The sequence below is a fragment of the Ruditapes philippinarum genome, unplaced genomic scaffold, assembly GCF_026571515.1.
Source record: "Ruditapes philippinarum isolate M1 unplaced genomic scaffold, ASM2657151v2 ctg779_1_1_1_1, whole genome shotgun sequence".
Lineage (NCBI taxonomy): Eukaryota > Metazoa > Mollusca > Bivalvia > Venerida > Veneridae > Ruditapes > Ruditapes philippinarum.
In genome coordinates, this window is record NW_026864848.1 from 58,353 (window position 1) to 81,639 (window position 23,287).

The 23,287-nt window shown below is 29.2% G+C and overlaps 1 protein-coding gene across 3 annotated transcripts in view; it reads left to right on the forward strand.

Moving 5' to 3' along the window:
• Positions 1 to 23,287, forward strand: part of LOC132727034 (transmembrane protein 26-like) — a 71,555-nt gene that overhangs the window by 18,173 nt on the left and 30,095 nt on the right. Inside the window, exon 1 of one of the 3 annotated variants that reach the window (XM_060712445.1) lies at positions 2,977 to 3,876. The exons of the other annotated variants lie outside the window; for them this stretch is intronic. Coding sequence (XP_060568428.1) covers positions 3,686 to 3,876 — 191 coding nt within the window. The 5' untranslated portion in view covers positions 2,977 to 3,685. Of the gene's footprint in view, positions 1 to 2,976; positions 3,877 to 23,287 lie in introns of those variants that run through there. 3 annotated transcript variants of the gene reach the window in all.

The following is a 23,287-nucleotide window of genomic DNA, read 5'->3' on the forward strand; positions in this document are numbered from 1 at the left end:
TTACTTGACATTATAGAACAACATAATCAGTGTAATGTGATATACATCAATTTATATTTTGGCACTCATCTGACTATAGAATATTCGTTACAGTTTTTTGTATTGGCCAATTCTGCGATATTGGCCACTTTCAATTTGTGCGTTTTTTTATTATCCTGTTTTTTTAAATTTCATTTGCATTGTATTTCTTAAGCCGAATCAGTAGACGCTTTCTCAAAGTTCATAATGATTTGAAACAGAGAGATAAAAGAGTTTCCTATGTAAAAGTAGTGTGCAGTAATTATTTATTATAAAGTATTACTGTAGCTTCAGTATTTTTTAACCTTTTTATAATTGGTTACATGCTTTATTGTTTGTCTGAGTATAATTTAGTTTATATTAATGCTGTATTATATCCTGGTTTAGTCCGGTAGATCACTTGATATGTTATGATTTCAACAACATAAAACACGGTCATGCATTTTCTGTTCAGTGATATCAAGAAAAACATTTAATTGAGATATGATAAAAAATAAATTATTTCAGGACAATATTAAATAAATGTATTCCCTCGCAAACCTTAAATGAAGAATGTATATTTTAAGGTCATGATGTGAAGAGTGCATTCTGATCAGGACATGTATGAATAATGCATATTTTATCGGCATGATATGAAGAAGCATTCTTTTGAAGAATATAATAATTTTAAAGAAGTCATTCAAGCAACGTTGTCAAATTCGTTTTACTTAAAGTAAAGCTTATCTGGTAATCTGTTATCAAAAGGACTAATATCATTATACGTTACATTATACATTATATGTTACAAGTGGTTGGACTTTTTAAAAAATGTTCATCTCTTCCATCTTGGGCTTTCTTACAAATTGCACATTGCTCCCTATATCTTTAAAAAAGAACAATAAGATAAACAAGTCAAAAAAAAATCAATTCCAAATATCGAGGAGGACAAGTTTAGATAATGTTTAAATGACAAAATAAGATAGGAATAAAACAGCCTCCGGAATAAGTTTGCAAATCCGGAATTTTCGCAAACTCAACTACCCTTTTTAATATAGTTTCAATACAAAAAGTTAAATCAAACAGTAATTTGGATAAAGATATACGTTTATACAAAGATAGCGCTATAATTAAACGCTGGGTGACCTTTCAAAGTGTGGCATCCCATGGGGTTTTTCAATTCTCCCACGGGGATTTACGTGTCCCACTGGGACTTCAGTGGGGTTAAAACCCCATTTCTTAAAGTGGGAGAATAAAACCGTGGGAGTAAATAGATTTTTTTTTCTAAATATTTTTACATGTGTTGAATATATAATACTTATAATAAACTTATAAGTATTCGAGGAATAAATTTAAAGAAATTTGCAATTCTCCCATTGGCTGAACTAACCCATTAAGTAAATGGGAGAAATCTCCCAAAATTAAAATGGAGCGAAAATCTCCCAAAATTAAAATGGGAGAAATCTCCCATTACAGCGTAACTGGAGAAATACCCCATTAGAGCGTAATGGGAGAATAACATAATGGGAGAATTCATCCATATCTTTTTTTTGTTTTACATATCGGATCGGAAGTTTAACAGTAAAAGTTTTTCTGCATGTTAATATTCGGTTCCGCCCTTTTTAAAATGAAATAAGTCCGGTCCGATTATTTATTTGTTAATTTTATTTGTTTATTTATGTATCTATTTATTTATTTATCTATTTATTTATTTATTTATTTATTTATTTATTTATTATTTAATTATTTATTTATTTATTTATCCATATTTATTTATTTATTTAATAATTCATTCATTCATAAAATGCATAGTTTGTAAAAGAAATTAGAGCGTTTCATTGATCTCTTTCTTTCTTTCTTTCTTTCTTTACAACAATGTTGAATAATTGAATGGCTATTTGTGTTTAAAAACGGCGTGTTTGAAAATCGTGTAGGCACGTTCAGTTAGAGCATTTAAATATCAAAAGCAATATTTGTTTACATAAATATAACTTGTGCAACACGCCAAATGAAACAAAACAACATATATTTTGATGTATTAGCGAGGAAAAGAAATACACATAAGTATAACTGACATGACGGTTAACAAAATTAGATGGGGATATTCATACATCATCAATTAAAATAGCTACAGAAATTACCGAATATTTATTTATTTATTATTTTATTAATTAATTAATTAATTAATTTATTTATTTATTTATTTATTTATCATTCATTCATCCATTCAATTAATTATAAATATATAAATAGAAAGATAATAAAAAATAATTAAATAAATAAATTAATAACATGATAAATAAATAAATTAATGAATTACTTAAATAAATTAATTAGAATATATCTGAAATACTATGATTCCGATTGGATTTTTACCTGAAGTTTCATTGACAGTATGAAAGTCACTTGTACATTAAATTTGGGCGAGGTGTGGTCAGTGCAGTTCTAATTACCAATGAAAAAAGGAATTATCTTTCGGATAATAACTTGATTGGATTGCAACATAAATGACTAGCAGGTCTGATTGCCCCCTAAAAGAATGTTGACACCACTTGAACGTGTGAAAAACATAACCATCGAAGGTCATTAATTACGTATTATATTACACATCATTTTGTTCAAAGAGATCAATTAAGTTTTATTACACTTCATGATGTTTTTTTTTCATAACAGCATAATTATATAAGACACACACACGCACACATAAAAAGATGCATGCTTTTATCACATTTAATTTTATCAAAATATTTTTACGTGAATAACTTGATTTGTATAATGTTGTACAAAAAAAATCAGATATTAAGAAAGTAATCAGCATGTATTGTTTAAGAATCAAATCGTTTATTCTAAAAACATGTGCATTTATAATAAAACATACTTAACGTATAAGACAATCGGTTGGATTCACTTCTATACGTTTCTCTATCATAACTAAGTTAGATAACGATCTACGAAGAAAATCAAAAATCAAACGTTCTTTAGAAGGCGGAAGGCTCTGATCACCTGTGCGCCGCTTTTTTCCAGAGCTTTGTTTAACTCATTATCGTTTAATAACCCAAATATAAAAACCAAACACTGCAATAATTAATTACTCAATACAGTAAGAGATTGGATAATCCTAACATGTCGGCATCATACACAGTTTTGTGATCATATTTATCATAGACGAGCATGTAGGGAGCCTTGAGCGGATACATCAAGAATATTACTCTATTGAATATTTCCGCAACTTTGATAGATCTTACACGTTTGAGAAATGCAGAATTCTGAAATATTCGAAACCAGCATTTAGCTTTTTAATGAAATAGTTTAGTGCTTATTACAAAAGGATTTTTTTCAATTGGATTTGATTTTTTAATTAAATAACCTAGAAAATATAAAACGAAGCAATTTAACTGTTTGAAACAATCATACCAAGGAATTTAAATAATAATGTGAACATTAAAGTGAAGTGTTATTCTTAAAAATGGGATTAGAATTTTTATTGTTTGAAAAAGGTATTCAGGGATTTCTTGTGAATTTTATTTTAGGCTTATAAATGTTAAAAGTGATTTTGCTACACAAAATGACGAAGATAGATATTATATGAAAACACAAAACTATGTTTCAAGTTTGTTCATTTGAAAGTCATTCTAAACAGACATCAAGATACCCTTAGAAATACGATGAAAGTGTTTTAGTACTTTTAAAAATGGGTCTAGTAACATATATTCGAGCGTTACTAGTGCGGATACTGTTTGCATGCCATGGAGTTATGGCCATATGGAGATTGTACATGGTCACAGGAAGTGTGTGGTGTTGGTATCTAGGCGGTGCACTGTTTCTGCTCTTTCTAGAAACGCTTATAACAATAGCAAAGAAACGCGGAAAAGAATGGAAATGGTGAGTGAGTATTCATGATAGTCTACACAGTTTTTAATTTGATATACATTGTAATCATCTGCAACATAAAAAAACGTAAAGCAATACACAACCAATTTTCATCTAATTACATTTTGCTTAGTACCTTCATCAACTTACCGAATATTTATTTGTTGAAACATTGTATTTAATTCTAGCTTGTTTTATGGAAAATTAGGACGTATTGAAAAAGAATTTAGACCCTTACGCCATTTTCCGTTGTTTTTTCACGGTAAAAAAATATTTTCCATTGCAGTGAAAGATATTCTCCGTATTTTCACAGGTGTCTTTCCGGACTTATTTCTTTGAAATTCAGCCAATACACACAATTTAAGGGGACGCTTTTCAAATTGTAATATCAAAAAAGAGAGGAAAATGTATATAATAAGAAGACAAGATTTTCTATGAATACAGGATTTATTTTCATCTAAAGATAAGAAAATTATCATATTTTACGCGTGGCTACCATTTAGTAGAATATTTATTTTCATACCACTTGATGAAAATTAACGCCATATCGATAGAAAAAAACTTGGATATCCTCTATATGTAATAGAACTATCACTTTTCTTCGTTGCTCACATTGTTCAGTTATTGATAGTTTAAGACAGCTGCTATACAATTTTGTCACATTGTAATTGTATTAAAGGATATATATTGAATAAAAGCATACGCTTTGGATAAATGATGAATCTGTTTTTAATTCGAAACCAGATAATAACCAGTTTGAACTACAATGTATTTGAAAGCAATTCCAGTTTGAATTATCAAATTACAAATTTGATGCCAAAATAATATAAAAATTGACATAAGTTCCATTAAATCTACATAATTTGAACCAAATACCGAACGCCTTTTGATAAATCGGCATTGTTTCACAGCATTATTATCATAAATTCTTTTCAGATGATCATAGGATCTATGTTAGTCACTTTGTCATGACATATCTGTATGTTGTAATTTAATTCTTGGAATGTGCAAGATCTGATATAAACTTATCGAAATATATAATATATAACAACAGTTATTATATATGTTTTTATAAACATATGTTATTTAATGAAGTTATCAAGAAATCATTATGTGAGTATTTGCTTATATCATTATGACGTCATCACAACTTTGAATTTCTTGCAACCACACACTTCAGTCGAGAATAGAGTAATCTAGGTCTTAAAAAACAAAGCAGTGCAATAAATTCATTATACTATACAACAATAAAGTAGCTTAAACTTACGACGTAAAATGATGTTTAAGATTAATTAAAGTCTTATAGGTCAGGTTTAATTATAGGAAAATTACTAATTCACGTCATTTGTTATAAGTTGATTGATCGAATGAATGTGTTTGAAGGAGTGACGACTGGAAAAGACATATGGTGACATAATACCCTAGTTTAGCTCCTCTTTGGGCTCACTCGGGCATAAAACGGTATCCGAGTAGAAACAGTGTCGAACGAACCTTAAGCAAACTCGATAACTTCCTTTTGTAAAAAAATCACAGCTTCTGGCTGGCTATGGTATTGGGCAAATAGTTATTTTAAACAATCATGGACGCCTCCAGGTGTTGTCATTAGTGAAATGCTATTCTATATGCCTATAGATTTGTTGCTATTGTAAGAATGATATTGCTATAGATGCTACTTACATTTTTATATGTCAGCCGTTATTTATAATTAATTTAATAAAGTTTAACCTCTGATCCATAGCTTTATCGGGGCAACATTACGTTTGGTCTTACGCAATTGCATACCTTTATTTCTTACCTAAAATGATGCTATTTGCCCTCATTAGCTATAAATTTAGAATATTATAAACAGGGCAAAACAGACCAAAACAGGCTACTTTGTTAATGCATTAAGGTATGTAGAACATCACTACAGTTAGATGTCGCTGCTAAAAATATACTACAATATTATAACTTTATCTAGGTTGTATAACAATACAGTATCATAATATTTATATTTAGACAAATTGTGAATATAAATACAGCTTTTTCCGGTTCACCTTAGTGACTTGATCTTGACTAGCTCAAAATGAGTATTCATAAATCACCACTCCGGCATAAACTATGTCATGAAGTAAAAAAAACAATCACTACAGTTCAGTTAATACAGTAAATACAGATAATATAAAATGTATCGCCTCTATATTGAAATATCGATATTGAATCGCGAGGGTATTTATCATGATTTATCGATATATCGATATTATCATACCGACTTTAAACAACATTACATCTGATATTCATAAAAATTCAACAAATTTATCATCTGGAAATTCATAATTCAGCTGCCAAGATGTTTATCTAATTGAAGTAAGTTAATAGATACTCGAAATAGGATAAACATAAATAATTAATATCGGTTCATATACATCAGATAGATTATTAAGTGGCAACGGGGTATATATTTTATATATAGTTTAATGCAAAACTTTTGTTTACCTTTCAGACATAACTGTAATATATTAAAAATTGGCAGTGTAGTATGTGAAGTATGTAACGTATTTTTTTTATTTATAGTGCAGCTATATACAGCGTTAAGATAACTATAGATAATTATACTCGATTCAAACAAATAGAATCCAAAATAAAAAAACAAAACAAAAAAAAACAGAACGTCCGAAATTGCAAATTGAAATTGTTGCAGGATCGGTTTCATTTTGCTTGTTCATGGACGGCAATAGTAAGTAACAGAATGCGTATGTCGTAAATACATTTTTACATAATAGACGTTACAATGTTGAAATATACTGTAGGAAATGAGCAATATTAAATTACAGAACATATTTAATTGTTTTCGGGGTTTTTTTGGTTTTGTTCTTCTTGTTGTTGTTGTTTTTTTTTATAATTAGTCTGGTCTGAGTTAATTTGCATGCCAATTAGTCTGGCTCAGTACTGTTTGCAAAAGTAATTTCGATTTCTATATCCTAAAGGTCTTATTTCGCATACTAAACAATGATAATAATGACATAAATATTACAGATAAACGTATTCGAGTCGTATATTCTTTTATAATATTATAATTACGTCAATAAAACAATCAAAAGCTACATTACAGACAATGAACCTTGTGTAACAAAAAACTTTTTTGTTGATTTGCTCAATATAATTATTATAAAGCAAGGATAACGGACTTGAAACAGTTTATGTATTAATAAATCCTTACACCTCCCATAGAGCAGTTGCTGCACTGGTATCAGTTTATTCCATCGACGTTTTCAAGTTCTGTTCCAACGTTTATTTTTTGTATGATTTTGATGGCATTTACAGACTGACGAGTTCTATTTGTAAACTTTCTAGTGTGTAATCATTGTATAGATTAATGGTGTTTGGAAATTATGTATTTTTTCTTTTGATTTTATCCTTATAGTTATTTTTTATAATTGTGAAACAAGTTAAAAAAAGAGGGCTTACCGAATAGAACCTTTGAAGAAATGTATAAAAACATGCCCGACTCAACATGAAAATAAACTGTTCCTTCACTGTCGAATGACTGTTTAGTAACGTTCATTCTAATTGCCAAGTGCCATCATGAGCTTAATTTATCTTGTACACGCAACACATTCTGCAGTTTTCATATTTGTATGATTATATAACGAATAATAACCAGAGTTAGGTAATTGGAGTAAAAGTTTTGAAACTGTTTGAAATATTACTTACGCGTCATATTCCGACCCAACGTTTTTTGTCAGGAAAAAGGGGGCAAAGAGTGATATAGGTTCCGAAAGTCTCATTTGAAATTTCTCTAAAGATTGGATCTGGTGTAATGGTCACGATATATGTCTTCCTATCCAGTCTGTGGATGCTGATTTAGCGTACAGGGAAATTTCAACGAGGTCATCTAATGCGATTATTTTAGTTGCCAAGCATAACAATTATCGTAAGTTTCTTACTATATCGAAATACAGAAATGTTTAAGATTAGAATTATAGTCAATTAAATGTTATCTTGAGATAAAATATTAATTAATACAACTTGAGATAAAATATTAATTGTTACCTACCTGCTAAAACAATTTATTACCCTTCCAGACTTTTTCCGCCTTTTTGATTGGATATTGATCATCCGAAAGAAATTGATATTACCGAGCCAGACGGGTAATATACACATTAAATTTCCCCGATGGGTACCCCACGTTGTAAACAACATGCGCCGTGCGATGCGCGTACGGTTTGATTTTACGCGATATAAATTCCAATTTACAAGCAATTTTAAACTGTCAAGTGATAAATATTTACCAAAATAGAGTAATGATACATATTCTCGTCAGTATAGGAAACAAATATGACCTTGTGAAAGCTTGATATTAATTCCAAAAAAGTGCGTTCAACAGACTACTCCTTTTCTCTTGTTTACATCCGTTATGTTCGAAAGATAATACGTCATGTATTTGTGACGTCATGTTATGGTGAAGGGGTATCATAAAGGGAATCTTATTTCGTCGTTTCATTTGAAGTAGCAATTATTTATTTTAAAATCGTCTTAACTCGGCACGGGAAGGGTAATAAAATTATTATTTTGGTTTTGGAGTGATACATGTGGATATATTACCTGCCAAGATAAAACATCACCCGAGCCTAACGGCTCGGGTGATATAAAATCTTAACAGGTAATATATCCACATATATCACTCCAAAATCAAAATAACATATAATAGCATGGTTTTTTATAATTACCATTCAACTATTTTAATTGTCTCATAAATTTACCAAGTGTGATTAAAAAAATACCATTTTTTTATTTCAATTTTGTACGTTTTGTATTGAAATGCATTATGTAGTTAATCTTATATTCCAGGTAAAAGCAGTCACTATTTTTCTTATCAATACTAACGAAAGTCTTAGAAACAATGACGTAATCAAGGTGAGATCCCAGCTCCGCTTGTTTTAGTATGTTTACAGAATCCCTACTTAATGACTGGCCAACCGCCGCCTTGAATGAATTCATATAATATAGTTTATCAATTATTTCAAATTTAACATAAATATTGTTTAAATGCTTGCTTTAATTTTGAAACAGTCCTATGTTACACTGCGCGTATTGATTTGCCAAATGGTATTTAAATTCAAAAATAGAATTCGTTACATATATATTTAATGACTTTTGAATAGACAGATATTCATAAAACTAATTAAATGTTATTAGACAGGTAACACATGATGTGGCTTTGAACAGGTGGCAAATACATATAACTTTTTTTCCTACCATGCCTAGGGATTATTTTGTATACATCATTTATTGAGTCTGCGCCTATATATTTTGATTAAAATCGCACAATTTGAGATTCAGTTGGAAAAGCAATAATGTTTTACATTATATAGACAGAAAACAAAGTAAAAACAAAAGGGGTATGATAGCTTTCCTGCGCTAACCGGAATATTTGAAGAGTTGAAGAAAATCCATTGAATCATAAATTCAAATGAAATGTTTAATTGTTCACTTACTTCATGCATTCTTAATACCCACTCGAAATAGACTTTCCTAAGCTGGTTCAGAAATTAAATGATACTGAACTACTTATTATTATTTAATTCGGTTATAATACTGTCGGGCGTTTCGTGACAATTAATAAAAACTGTTAAATTAAAGGACAAATTTAACCAAAAACTTGTTTTTCAGCCGCCGGTAAATATTTTGATTTCTATAAAGTACTATTTTTCCAAAGATTTCGTATATGTTTTTTACAATCTTTAATTAAAACACCACAAACATCATAAAACTTAAATTGGCAAAAGTCATGTGTTTTATATTCTAATTCAACTGTCTTGAACGTCTGAAGAAATCCCCTGTCCAATAAATATATATTAAGGTTCATTCACCTACTTTATTTATATTTATCACCACTATATTTAATGCTTTAAAAAAGTTGCACTTTCCGATAGATAACACAAATGTCAGGTTAAGTTTGAAATACAATTCGTCTGAAATTGAATTAAAATAGTTCATATCTGTAACATGAACATAAAAAAACGCTTTATATCACACATACTTAATGATAATTTCTTAGATACTACGATTATACATTATAACGTGGTTATTAAACTTTTATTTTGAGAAGAAAAACGCTATCTGTGTACAAATTTAATTAAAATGAACATACTATAAAAAGGAATTTCTATTTTACAGATGTTATCCCTTGTATAAACATGAAGCGATTTTCTTTAAATATATGTTTATTATGTCAGATTTTTATCTAAAAGAGAATCAAATAAATATCTTAATGTTACTGAAAAGATTGAAATTTATTGCATTACTTTGCCTGTGCATTTTCTTACCAGTTTCAAAGCAAATTATATCGTGTAGGAATCAGGAGCATGTCTAGTAAGAACATATACAGAATTTATAATAATCAAGACAAATATAGTTTATAAAGATATGTGAGAAATGTGTGGGAGAGTTGAGAGGGATTCCTTAAATTAACAATTAAACTGGAATGTACCCCTTTTTAAAATACATAGGAAAGTCATATTTAATAATAGTAATAAAATTTGCTAATCAAAGGTTGAATATTATATATCGTTATTTATTAATATGTGGTAAAAGAGTTTTTTTTACTGTTTGATTTTCTTTTGTTGTTGTTGTCTGTTTTCTTTTTTTGTATGCAGATTATATGCATCGTTGTTTTAACTTCTTTTATTTAAAAAAGTTGTATTCTCTTTATGCTCGGCACTAATACCAGTGTATATTCATTTTTTTGCAGTCATATTTTTTGGTGATAATTCAAATTTGTTCTAAAAAATTATCAAATAGCATGTCAGAAGTTTTCATCATTAATTGCAATTTTCTTTCATTTTATCGTAGCAGCTGTAAACAATGAAACTAAGGTAATACTTTATTTTGGGTGGAAAGCTTGCAACGTGTACAGAACCACTTACATATCTCGAGAACAGAGTAAACTATACATTTTTGCAACGAACCACAATGTTTAAATTTAGAAATAAGATACCGAACTGAACAAACAGTTCAGATTTGCACATTTTGTTTAATTGTATATTTTCGATAGCTTTTTATTTCACACTTGTCACATACCCGCTTAGTTTTAAACTTACGTTAGATAGAGTGTTACAAAAATCACATTGCTTTAGATTTTCTTTGCATTTGGAATTTGTCAAAAACATTGTAAGAGAAATTCAATTTGCAAACTTTCTAGTTTGATATCATTAAGTCAAACAGACTATGTATCATACAGTTCTTTTCCTAATATGAATATTTATTAATATTAGGTTGTTTTACATTGTTGAGTACAATACTGAATCCGAACAGACAAGTACATAACTGTAAAATCTATATCGGACGAGGCTATAGGCGGTGGCTTTATGGGGTATTTTTTGCATTTAATATGAGTTTTTTAACTCTGGAAATGGGGTAATACAATGTATATATAATTGATATGAAAGGTCAGTTAACGTTTGTTACAATTTGTTACAATTATGAATAAAACGTGTTTATAATAGTTTCTTTTTTGGATGTTGTCTTTTTATTAAGCATTTTAAATTCAATCGTTTCTATTAAAATAACATATTGTCAGATAGTGGTTTTCCTGTAAATATTTCTGCAGCAGAAAATATATATTATTATACATGTAAAAAAGCACATGTATTTCATAGACTGATCCGTAAGTATTATCAACTTATTGATACATTAGAAGAAGAATATATTAAGTACGAGAGGGAATGTTTTGTACGAATGCACCTGAAACACGTAAAGTATTTTAAAGTTCTAAGGTTGCATGTTATGTCGGCTATGTTATGTCAGTTTTAATTGTGATAAAGTATAGATAAGTCGTGGTAAATTGAATCAAAGTTTTGGTAAAAAGAGAAATAAATCCAATTAAGCTGATATCAATGAATCTAATTAACATCAATGCACCTGTTTATATTAGTACACCTATAAACATATTTAAGTTATATAAACAGTTTTTGTTCACCTACAGGAAACGCAAAACTATTTTTAAGAAGTTCACCCGCCTCTACTATGCACTCCTGGTATCTAGTCTTATCTTTAAAAAGACGAAGAAAACATGTTTTGCTTAATTAGTGTAATTATAAATAACGGCTGTAAATGAAATTCTAAAATATCGTGATCACATACATCCCATAATCAATGTTGTTTATACTTTGTTATAATTTACTTAGCATTTTTATTGACTGCATTTTCAATCTTTTAAAGAGCATTACTCAATTCCGAGATCGCATGTTTATCTTTTATAAAAAATTCCTTGCAAGCTGTCGGGTCGGCAACTTTTATCATTTATAATAAGCTTTTAAATATTTTTCTAACAACAACGTCATAGTAATTTATTTGATTACTTTTACTTAAATATAGTACACATATGGATAAATTGTTATTGCAAACTGCAATGTAACAGAGTTATTTTATTAACAAAATCAATACATACATTTTCATTTAATGTATTGGTAAATACTAGTATTCCTTTATACAGTCCCGTATTCTTATGCCAAACGACGTTCAAATATTCCTACAAGGTGTTAAACAAATAATTAAATTTTAATGTTAATATTATAAAAGCAATGACATTATGCTTTCTTCAATGAACAGATCTAGTAGAATGAACTTGAATAAGAGTCTAAACATTTTACATATCTTTATTCTTGTTTCATTGATGTTGTAGTGAAAGGTAATATCATATTTCTTTCTATCTTATCGCTTGACCTAGAAATGTAAGGTTATTATAGTAACATAAACTGAACATTAATTAGGCGACCAGTATCAAAAGTCGTATCATACATGGCATGTTGTTTGGGGCAAGAAAGCAATAAATCATTGATAGACATAACATCCTATAAAAAATAACGACAACAACAACAACAAAATACATGGTAAGGTAAAATATGCCAGGACTAATGGTGGACAAGAGTAATATACATTTCTATAAAATATTGAATGATAATTCTTCTTTCCATGTACAGCGAGAAGGCATACAGATAAACACGACAATTGCTACAAAATACATAAACATCCTCTATAAAATGTGCTGTTATTAAGTCAATATTAAGTTGGACTAACGCCAGATCTTTTAAAAATGTCTGAACAAACAGTTTTACTAATAGAGTCAACATTGTGGTCAATATATTGTTGTTTACAAAGTTGATAAAATGTGGGTTACTACTAATCAGTTTCTCTGCTCGGAAAATGATCTGCAGCAAAATGTTATCTTTACACTACCGGTATAGACAGGCATGTCTTAGTGAAGTGTTTATATTAGTGTCTATTTTTCTAAACACCAGGTAATAAATGGTGCAATATAAACACCAGTATCTCACAAAACCCGCTTCACATTTCTTATGTTTTCCATGAAAGCATGTGTTGTAATTTATATAAAGTACAAACAACATCTCAAACTTTGTTTTAAAAGAAACATCCGATAATAATTTCTATAGATTAATGTTGTAATTGCTCTACGAATTGGCGTCTTTGTTTCTGTTTACTTATGAAAACTGACTACTATTCAATCATAATAATTGTGTGGTCTTAAGTCGTTCTACATACTTTGAAGCAGGAACTTCGCATATCACTTTCTAAATCCTTTTCTGATCAAATGTGTTAGGTATGATATTTACTTTTTGTAAGGTTTCTTTTTAAACTTCTATAATGTTTGGAAATTAAATAGCTATCGTTTCAATATATTTCTTATCATACGATATCAAATTATATATTTAACACAAAAAAATGCCATAGAGTTCTGACTTTTCGTGACCATGAATCATACAATTAGGTTCAAAGAGTATATTTTATTGTATAAATGATGGAAAGGGGCGGTATTTGTCAAATGTTTGACAACGATGTGGCAAACAACTAGATACAACTGTCATTCCATAAGTGAAACAAGCTCCATACTATATTAACAAAAGAAGGACGATAATTGCTATCCAGTTGATAATAATGAAAAGTATTACAAAAAATAATATCTTAGCTGACATGTTTGGAATCTTTGAGTTGATTCATACTTTTGCTACACAATTTCAAATGATTCGGATGGTTAAACCAATCACATGTTGTCATTTTTAGATATTTTGATAACAAATAACATTAAGTGTTATTCTATTATTATTTTAAAGACAAAAAGACCCGTAAACAAGTTTTCAAATTTTAAATAAATGCTTATATTCCAGATCATTACTCTTTAGAATAATAGGATATCATTAATCATCATTAAATTCTCCCTAATACAGTTCAACACCAGTATAATGTGTGGCCTCGAATAATAATATGTAGTAAACCATATGGCAAAAATTACTCAAGTGCAATGTTGCTAAGGAAAAACATTGTCAAATATTTAGAAAAAGTTAATTCCAGGCATTGATAATGTTTATATTATTTTGTCTGCTGCATCTGTAACAAGAAATTCTTTTTCAAATTTAAGCTTCAAGTGAGAAAACGGAGCATTGTGAAGTGCACACTTAGAATGCAAATAAACCGTACTGAACACTAAATATAATTCAATGTACGATATTGTGTATAATAAACGAAATATTGCTGTGATATGAGAAAAGCATATTTTGAAAGACATTTTCATAAACGGTACCTATTGTCCGTGTGCCAAATTTAAATGAGAGATAATCAGTACTTAATTGTTGAAATGTGCACGTTTAATATTGAAAACACAGGATCTATACAAAAAACGATGCTATTTGATTGGTTTACAAGTAGCCCGCCCATTTGTGAAAATTGAATGATCATTCTTTGGAAGCATTATATGTTATGAATTTAATTTTCCCAATTTATACGTTTCAAAAATTAAAGTGACCTCTTTATAGATGTCTTAAATTCAATTTGTCATTAATGAATAGCTCTAACTTTAGCATTAAATTTATGTTTGCGATGTATATTCATATAATATATTTAAATCTAAATACGACACAGAAGGCCATCAATCAAGTTTCAGTTACATAAAATATAGCCATGCATGGTTGCCTGTCAATTTCAATCAAATTAGATAATATCTAGAGATATGTTTTATAACAAGACAAGTTTTCTAATAAACAGCTATTTTTATCAGCAAAATGCATCTCTTATATCTTCGAAAGTTGCTTGTTTAATTCTAAAAGTTGTCTCAACATAATGTATCTTTCTGCATTGCGGCGTAAAGTTGGCATGAAATATGAAACACAAACAGTGTGTGACTTTAATGTTTTAATACTGGAAAGTGATTGAGTATTTACATACTGTAGATATTTGTAAGCTGTTTTGAAATATAGGAAGAAATTTTAAAATCTCCAGGTTAGATAATTACGTTCAATACTTGAACCATTTTTTTTCTTCAGACATATCGTAAAAACGGGTAAGGAGGATTTTCACTTTTAATTGTTTCAAAGAACACGTGTTAATGATTAAACACACGCACATTCAGTATTTACTAGTCAATATTAAGTCAAATAGAAAAAGTTTTTCTTTAATCGATGGAAACAAAAACATTACATGCTTAAAGTTTGATTGTCTAGTAAATGGTTGGCAGTTACTGATATACAATGTAATATATATTGACACATTATTTCAAGAGAAAAAAATTCTAATTACTTTATAGAGTTACGGATATATCAAAAGGGGTTGTATTAAGGCTCTCTTCAAGTTGACTTTTCTCCAACTTCGCTATGTGTATATGTAATTAAGTTCGAAGGCAATACTTTAGACGGAATATTCTGTTTGTCGCATCTGCTGATATTATTAGTCATTGCACATTTCTAATTATATATTCCTTCGCGACATTAACACTGATTTATTAAAATATTTCTAGGATTATGCATGGTTGCCATATTGAATTTTAGAGATATTGCGATAAGTGTAACAATATTTTAATTCAGTCAAGCATACTTCTGTTCAATCGCCTTATGTCAACAATATGCACACTGACATAAAACCTTATTTGATTAATATACAGCTTGTCATTAAATATCCTAAAAATGAAAAAAAAATGTTTTAATCATACGTGTTACTTTTTTCATTATTAAATTCAATTGCTGGTCTTTACCACTATAACAAATACTAAACGTTTGAAAATAGTTTGAAATGGGAATTCAAACGAGCTAAATCTTTATTTTTTCTACCGTATTTCTTCCGTATATCATGTCAGTTCATTCATGCATTCTACATGATTTGTGTCTGTATATTGAACGTTTATATTCAATATCAAATTTTGAATAAACTGAATTTAAATAATTAAACACGCAAAAATGCGTCATGATATTAGTGAATTAAAATATTGAAAAAGCAAATATCATTTCTGACTAAAAGCATATTAATACGTTTAAAAAAACATCAATATCAAACGCAGTATTCATGAACTAAAAAAACTGTAATATTTATCATTGTTTATGACGCAAATTAAATGAATTCAATGAGTTTTGTATCTTGGGAATAGCTTTTAAATAGTAAACATCAAACTGCAATATGACAATATCTGTAATGACTAGTAAAATATCTTGTCCGATTGATCTTGGCAGCAAAGAATTTAAATATTTTAGTTAATGAGGGCAATTGATGTTGTATGTTGATGAATGAATGATGAACATGAAGGTATAAATTTGACGCTATCTTTGTTTATCAATCCATTTACAAAATTTGCATATGCTAGAACAATTGAATGTCATGGCATCTGATTAAATTTTTACATACATGCCTAATGACAATTAATTATTTTATAAACATTCCGCTATGTTCCGACCACAGGAAAAAACATTGAAAAACTGTAACGGATTACATAAATCAATCTGTGTTTATGGATTGATGTCATTCAAGCATGCATGCTTCATTCATTCATGTGGAAAAAAAATAAGTTGTAGCTTTTTTTTTTAGTTAAATTCAGTTTTTATTATGTTACTAAGTATTTGTACATTCAACATTTAATCTGATTAAGAAAAAATACAAATAAGATGATATATTTTCAATTAAAGAAGATTTTTTTTTTATTTTTAATAATCAAAGATATAAAATGCTCAAATTTGATATTTGAAAAAAATGATAATTACTATTCAGCCTCTTTTGAATTGTTTTAAACATATTTTAAATACACACAGAGAAAATATGTTAATATGTTTTCAACTCTACACTCTCCGGGTAATCACAAAAAACTGGCAGTTTTAGACCAAAAATAGACCAAATTAATTTGACAAGTTATAGGACATGCAGCATACCATACATAGTTTATACATTCACTTATGTATGATCGTAAAATGCTTTACAAGTATCTTTTATTGTGATAAACATTCATAAATGACAGTCTCGTAATAAAATAATTTCGCTACAATACAAACCTATGAGTTTGAAATTGCTAATTGGAGTATGACAAACATATTAACTAACTTCTTTTATTTTACTTATTGTACAAATTTATATTTAAAACATCAGGCTTGCTTGAAGTTCTACTTTTACACTTTGTAAATTTAAAATGATCTTGAAACTCTCAACAGCGATATAGTACAATTAATGTATTTAAACAGGGAAACATGGCACACTGGGAACAACATTCGCAGTCATCGACAATTGACTGATTAGATTGCCTGCTGGGCGCAGTATTTCCGTCATATCGAACATTAAGTAGTTCATCGAATACATTTGAAACGATAAAATGATAGATTTTTGATTTGGAATTGGTTTTTGTTGTTTAATGTTTTATATACTTTTCGACTGAAACTAGATTGACTTTTAGCACTTATCATTGAATATTTCTAGCTCGTTATGTTGTTTTTTTAAGATTCAATATGTATAAAAAGGACGACATGCTTACATATAAACGAACGAACGAACGTCCACCCGACCCAACACACACACATACATACATACATACATACATACATACATACATACATACATACATACATACATACATAATGTTGAGTACGTAAAAGCTTATGCTTTCTAAACTAAAGGCATCCAATTAACTTGCTAATTGGACATGTTATACTCTTCTTGAAGAAGTAAATCTGCGTTTGCCATTCATATGAAAAACGTAGATAGTCTAGTATTTCTTTATTTTTGACACTTCATAGTGACTTGAACACAACATCTGACAAGTAATGTTTCAAGATAATACCAATTATAAAATGGCATGCACAATCAGCTGCTTAAAAAAAAAGCGGTAACAGTTAGCGCGATTGCACAAATGAAAACGATAAGCTTCGAAATAACACATTTCATACACACAAAACAAAATGCCGACCTAATGTTTTCGCAACATTGTAGAGTTAAAGGTAAACTATTTACTTGTATTACTGTATATTAAGATATTTCTAAGCTTTTTTGTTATGTGGCTTTTTCATTCTTTCTCGTGAGTGATCATGCATTTAAATATACACCTGACTGTTATCATATTCTTATATTCATTCATATGACAAGTATTCAAGTACCATCCGGTCTGCAAAGCAAATATGTTTGATTATTTGTACTAATATTGTAAAATGGCATGTTTACTTTAAATTGTTCATGTGATATATTTAGTAATCATTTTTCTCTATTGTTGTGCTTTTTTAAAATTATATACTTATTCCAAACACTCTTTGATGGAAATAAATTAATCGTAAAAATCCCAAAACGTAATATCATCATTAGATATTTATAGAATAAACGACGTTAGCAGTTCCCTCTTGTTTAAACTGTATTCAAACAAGGCGATGCTACTGAGCTACCTGTGCTAGTGATTGTGAAAGTTTTAAAACAAAGCCAGCAAAAGCGGTCCACAATTTTTAGTTTTACTTTTGTTTTCATACCCCAAAGGAATCTTACATTTATTTTTTGTTGTTGAAAGTTTACCTTAAGGGATAGAACAACATTAACCCCACAACGACAGATATTTTCATTTTGTTCCATTTCTATTTCCACAGATTAATGAACAGTCAGTTTAATACAACTGCTAATCAATTTTATGACTTATCCAAACTGATTTAATTTCGTTAAGGCAAGTAGAAAACGTCATCTGCCAATCTTCTCTTAAACACATATTGGCGCCAGAAATAATCTTTTAACTGACGTTTACGAGAGCTTGTCATACAATATTTATAAAAGAACTTTGAAAAACATATTTACCGTTAAAACTAATCAACGTATTTTTCAATATTATTATTATATAACTTTCTTTAATAAAAAAAAATCATATATTATCCAATAACTAATAAGTGCAATGTTTGTTAGTGTTACCTAAAACGATACAACAAAAAGCATGTGATTAATTAGCCATTGCATGTAAAATTGAGTGTTTGTAGACTTTGGTATGGATTGGTTGGTTGGTTGGATTTTATGTCCAGTTTAACAAATGTTTTGTTATATATCGGCGGTCGGTCCACCTGAACAGTTTTCCTGAATAACTTACCAATATTCGCCATTTTAACACTATTGGCGAATAAATAGTGAGACTACTGACAATAAGACTGGATGTCTGAGATCATTGTCTCGCCAAATTTCGCCCTATCAGTTACTACTTGTATTTCTTGCTCGTTTGCATATCAGCATGCTTTAAATGATATATGTGTTCACATTTCAAACTTTACCAAATACTTAGGTTGAAATGCTCAAGTGCCTTAATGTAATACAAATTTCATTGATGATAAAATCTGAGAAATTAAACACAATTAAATCAGTGTTCTAGATTTTCATCAGTTGTTTTCATTACTTTACTGCTGTGCAAAATGTAGCCTTGGCGATGAGATTTATTATCACGTTGTGTTATTCTAAATCTTTCCCAGAAAGCAAAGGGAATATCAATTAAGAAATTTGCAATTATGACAAATTACTTCGAACAACATTTAACACTATTTTTCACGCAAAACATGATACGATTCATCATGTTCATTGACAGCCTTGTTTTAATTGCAAAGTACAGCTGATATATGACAGTAAATGAATTGCTTCCAATATTTTTAATTTTGGTGTAAGAGGACATGATTGTGTTTTACGTCACAGTATAGGTCATATCGCGACGTTCAAGCTTAACTGGTTGAGGGAGACCTCAGGTGCCTCTCCGTGCATTAGTTCAGGCACGAACGGGCACCTGAGTAGATCCACCGACGTTCCGTAAGCTAGCTGGTTAGCTTCCTCACATGAAGGAATCCAAGTCCCTGTCGGGATTCGAACCACAGCGGTGAGAAGCAAGTGGTTTGAAGTCAACGACCTTATCCACTCGGCCACTTTTTTATTTATATAGACGAACCCAATTATACCACTTTCAGGAAGTTCACTTATTTGTGTTTGTTAATATTGTTTAAGATAAATCCCCGTTCTAAAGGATGTTAGAATCTTGTTTTTAGACTGAAATCAATTATTTCTTTATATGAACATTTTTGTTAATTATTTACCTTTTTCACGTGTCTTCGTAAATATAACCAATCAAATGATTGTATTGAATGTCAAGGTTATCTAAATAAAATGCAAGATATAAAGCATATCACTAATTATTTTATTGAAAACTCTTTTGATAAAAACAAAAACCCTGATATCGATGCTGCAAGTCAATCATGATTATATGAAAGAATAAAGAAGTTCATGGACATGCGATACAAATAATATTCATTATCAGAAACGTAATATTGAAAACAAGAACATGTGTTTATATTGTGTTAGTTATATTGATGCCATTTATTCAAGGTTATATTTATTTAATATCTAAATTATGAAAAAAACAAAACATTTGTCATACCAACGCGTGACTTATTTTACCATAGTGATACACTGTATTGTATTAGGATCAGTATTTTCTTTATTTAAATTGATAAAATGATAAAACTAACTACATTCTGTATTACTTTACACAGGGGACAGGTGACGTGAGAATTAGAGCTTTATTATAACTTGTAAAAATATGAAGTTGTGCGTGTTGAATATTGGGGGGGGGGTGTTATTCTTTTTGCATTTACAGGACCTTGCTGTTAAAAGTATTTATTTATTGACCCTGCGATTTTCGTTAGTATACTTGTTATGTCAGTGAACAATAGATTTTTAGCACAGAGGATTGCAAGTAGAGAGTGACAGCTGCCATCACATTGGAGTTATGTTCCTGCATAACATTGAGATATTTGCCCAATACTGTTACTGTTTAATGATAAAAAATAAGGGCTTTAAGGTGAACGTTAAACGTGTCAAAAAATCAATAGTACTGAATCCGCAACAGCAGAATGTCCCATTTCCGATTGTTAACATGCATATATGGGCACTAGCTAAGGCGTACGACATTGTGCCATCACAATGATTTCACATGGACAAAAGAATATTTTGATGGTAATCGTCAGTTATCAATCATGTTTCATTGCTTCTGAGGTTTTGCCCTCAACATATTTTTATTTCATAAAAGAAACATAAAAAAATGGAATGCAAAATAAATTAATAAAAAATGTTATCAAATTGTATATTATATTGAAAAAATATAACTATCTTAACCAAATGTCGAGTAGTTCAGATAAGATTCGTTTATATGCCTGTCGGAGTAAATTGTACTATTGTCAATCAAATAACGGATTAACGTCAAGACAAATTATTTAAAACATATGCTTTGTGTAAACTATAAACTAATTTTCATAGATCACCCTGGAATCACAAGAATTCTGAACAAATGTTTCAATAAATGTTTAGATATATTTTACTATAAATTGGCTATACTATGCTTAAAAACCATGATTAGAACTGAGTGAACATTGAAGATTAAACAGTGAAGTTTGAAGGACTTGAAATCCGTACGGTCACAAATGACAACTCATCTCGTTTACTTTCCAATAAAAATGCAAAAATTATTAATTACTTAAAACGCCTAAAATATGTCGCTATAAAATCGTTTAATGAAGTCTAAACAAAGAAATAATCAGTTTGCCTTTGCTGTCTGTCTTCAGATTGTTGTAAATAAAGTTATTTTAATTGTTTTGCAATTAAACTGTAATATTTGTTCAATTATAATCCTCTCAAAAACTAATAAAGCATAAGAACAGTTCTAATTCTTAACATGTTGGCTGTTTTATTGTTGTCTAAAGAGGGACATTAAACTGTTATTCAAATAAACTATTAAACACATGTTGAATGTACACACCTTCATTTGTTTTATTTCTCTTGTGCTGATTGGTCAGAATATTTTTAGATCAACTATCTTTAATTTCAGACATTTACCTGAAATGAAATGTACTGACGTGCATCCGTACTTCTAAATTCAATTAATGATTTGAAACCACAGAGAACTAATAAGTGGGTGATGTCAAAAGGCTTATTACTGTTTTTTATCACCAAAAAGCTTATTACTGTTATTTATCACTTTAAATGATAAAATTAGTGTTCGTTATTAAATTTATCATTACTTAAAAGGGTTCCGAACAAATCTGGTAATAAAAGTCAGTGCCACATGTTTTCTTATATTATACGAAAAGGTAGAAAGTATTACTGGCTCAAACCCTTTTGTTTTGCTAAACAAACACAAATTATTTTGGTTGTCATTGTTGTAATTACTCGTATATTATAATTGATAAAGTTTCATTTAACTCGACAACAAACTTTTTTACAAGAAATATTTCTAACATGAAAACAATTTGAATTTACTTTTTATTGAGAAGGTCTCCTTAAGGGATATTGTTATTTCTTTCCATTCATGAAAATAAATTGCTTGTCATAAGCAGGTATTTATATGTAAGTTAAAAGTTTACTCATGAAATGAATAGATTCACTGCAAATATTGTTCTTTTCTTATTTTTTTAAATTGAAAAAATTATTTTAGACATAGAACATTTATTTGTACATTGTCAGAAGGGAACTTTCTTGTGTAAAATATTGAAATTTACAATATTGCCTTATAGACTGCAAAAATATCTTCCGTTGAACAAGGCAAATATGTGTTAGTATTTATATATTAATTATATGGAAATTGTAATTCTTGAAATCAAGAATCGTATGATAGTATTATGATTGTATTCAACATTTAGACTGATATTTTGTGAAAATGTAAATAAACGATTTTAGATAGCCTCTTATCCCGTTTTTAAGCCAAAGATCTTTCGTGTATTGTCCGTTATGTTGCATGCAACTACATAAAAGTTTCTACTCGTTTCAGTGCAACTTAAAGATACACATTTCCCATGTTAAATTTTATCCGTTATTGCATGATCTACTCTCAAATAAGGCAGATGATAATTCAATGAAAACAAAAACACTTTAAAACACCACAATTTACATAGCTAGACAATATATATTTGTATTTTCTCGCATTTTATGCGTTATAATGTACACATTATGTGAAGTTCATGTGAATTATTCTTTCCATTTACCTTAAGTTGTAGATTTCATGAGTTTATACACCTATTAAAGTCACAGCAAAATGTTAATGAATGAAATACGAAACAAATGGTAACGTTATGGAACGCCGAAGCAGGCACTGGAATTGGCATGTTGATTTTTCGTGTTCTACTAAATG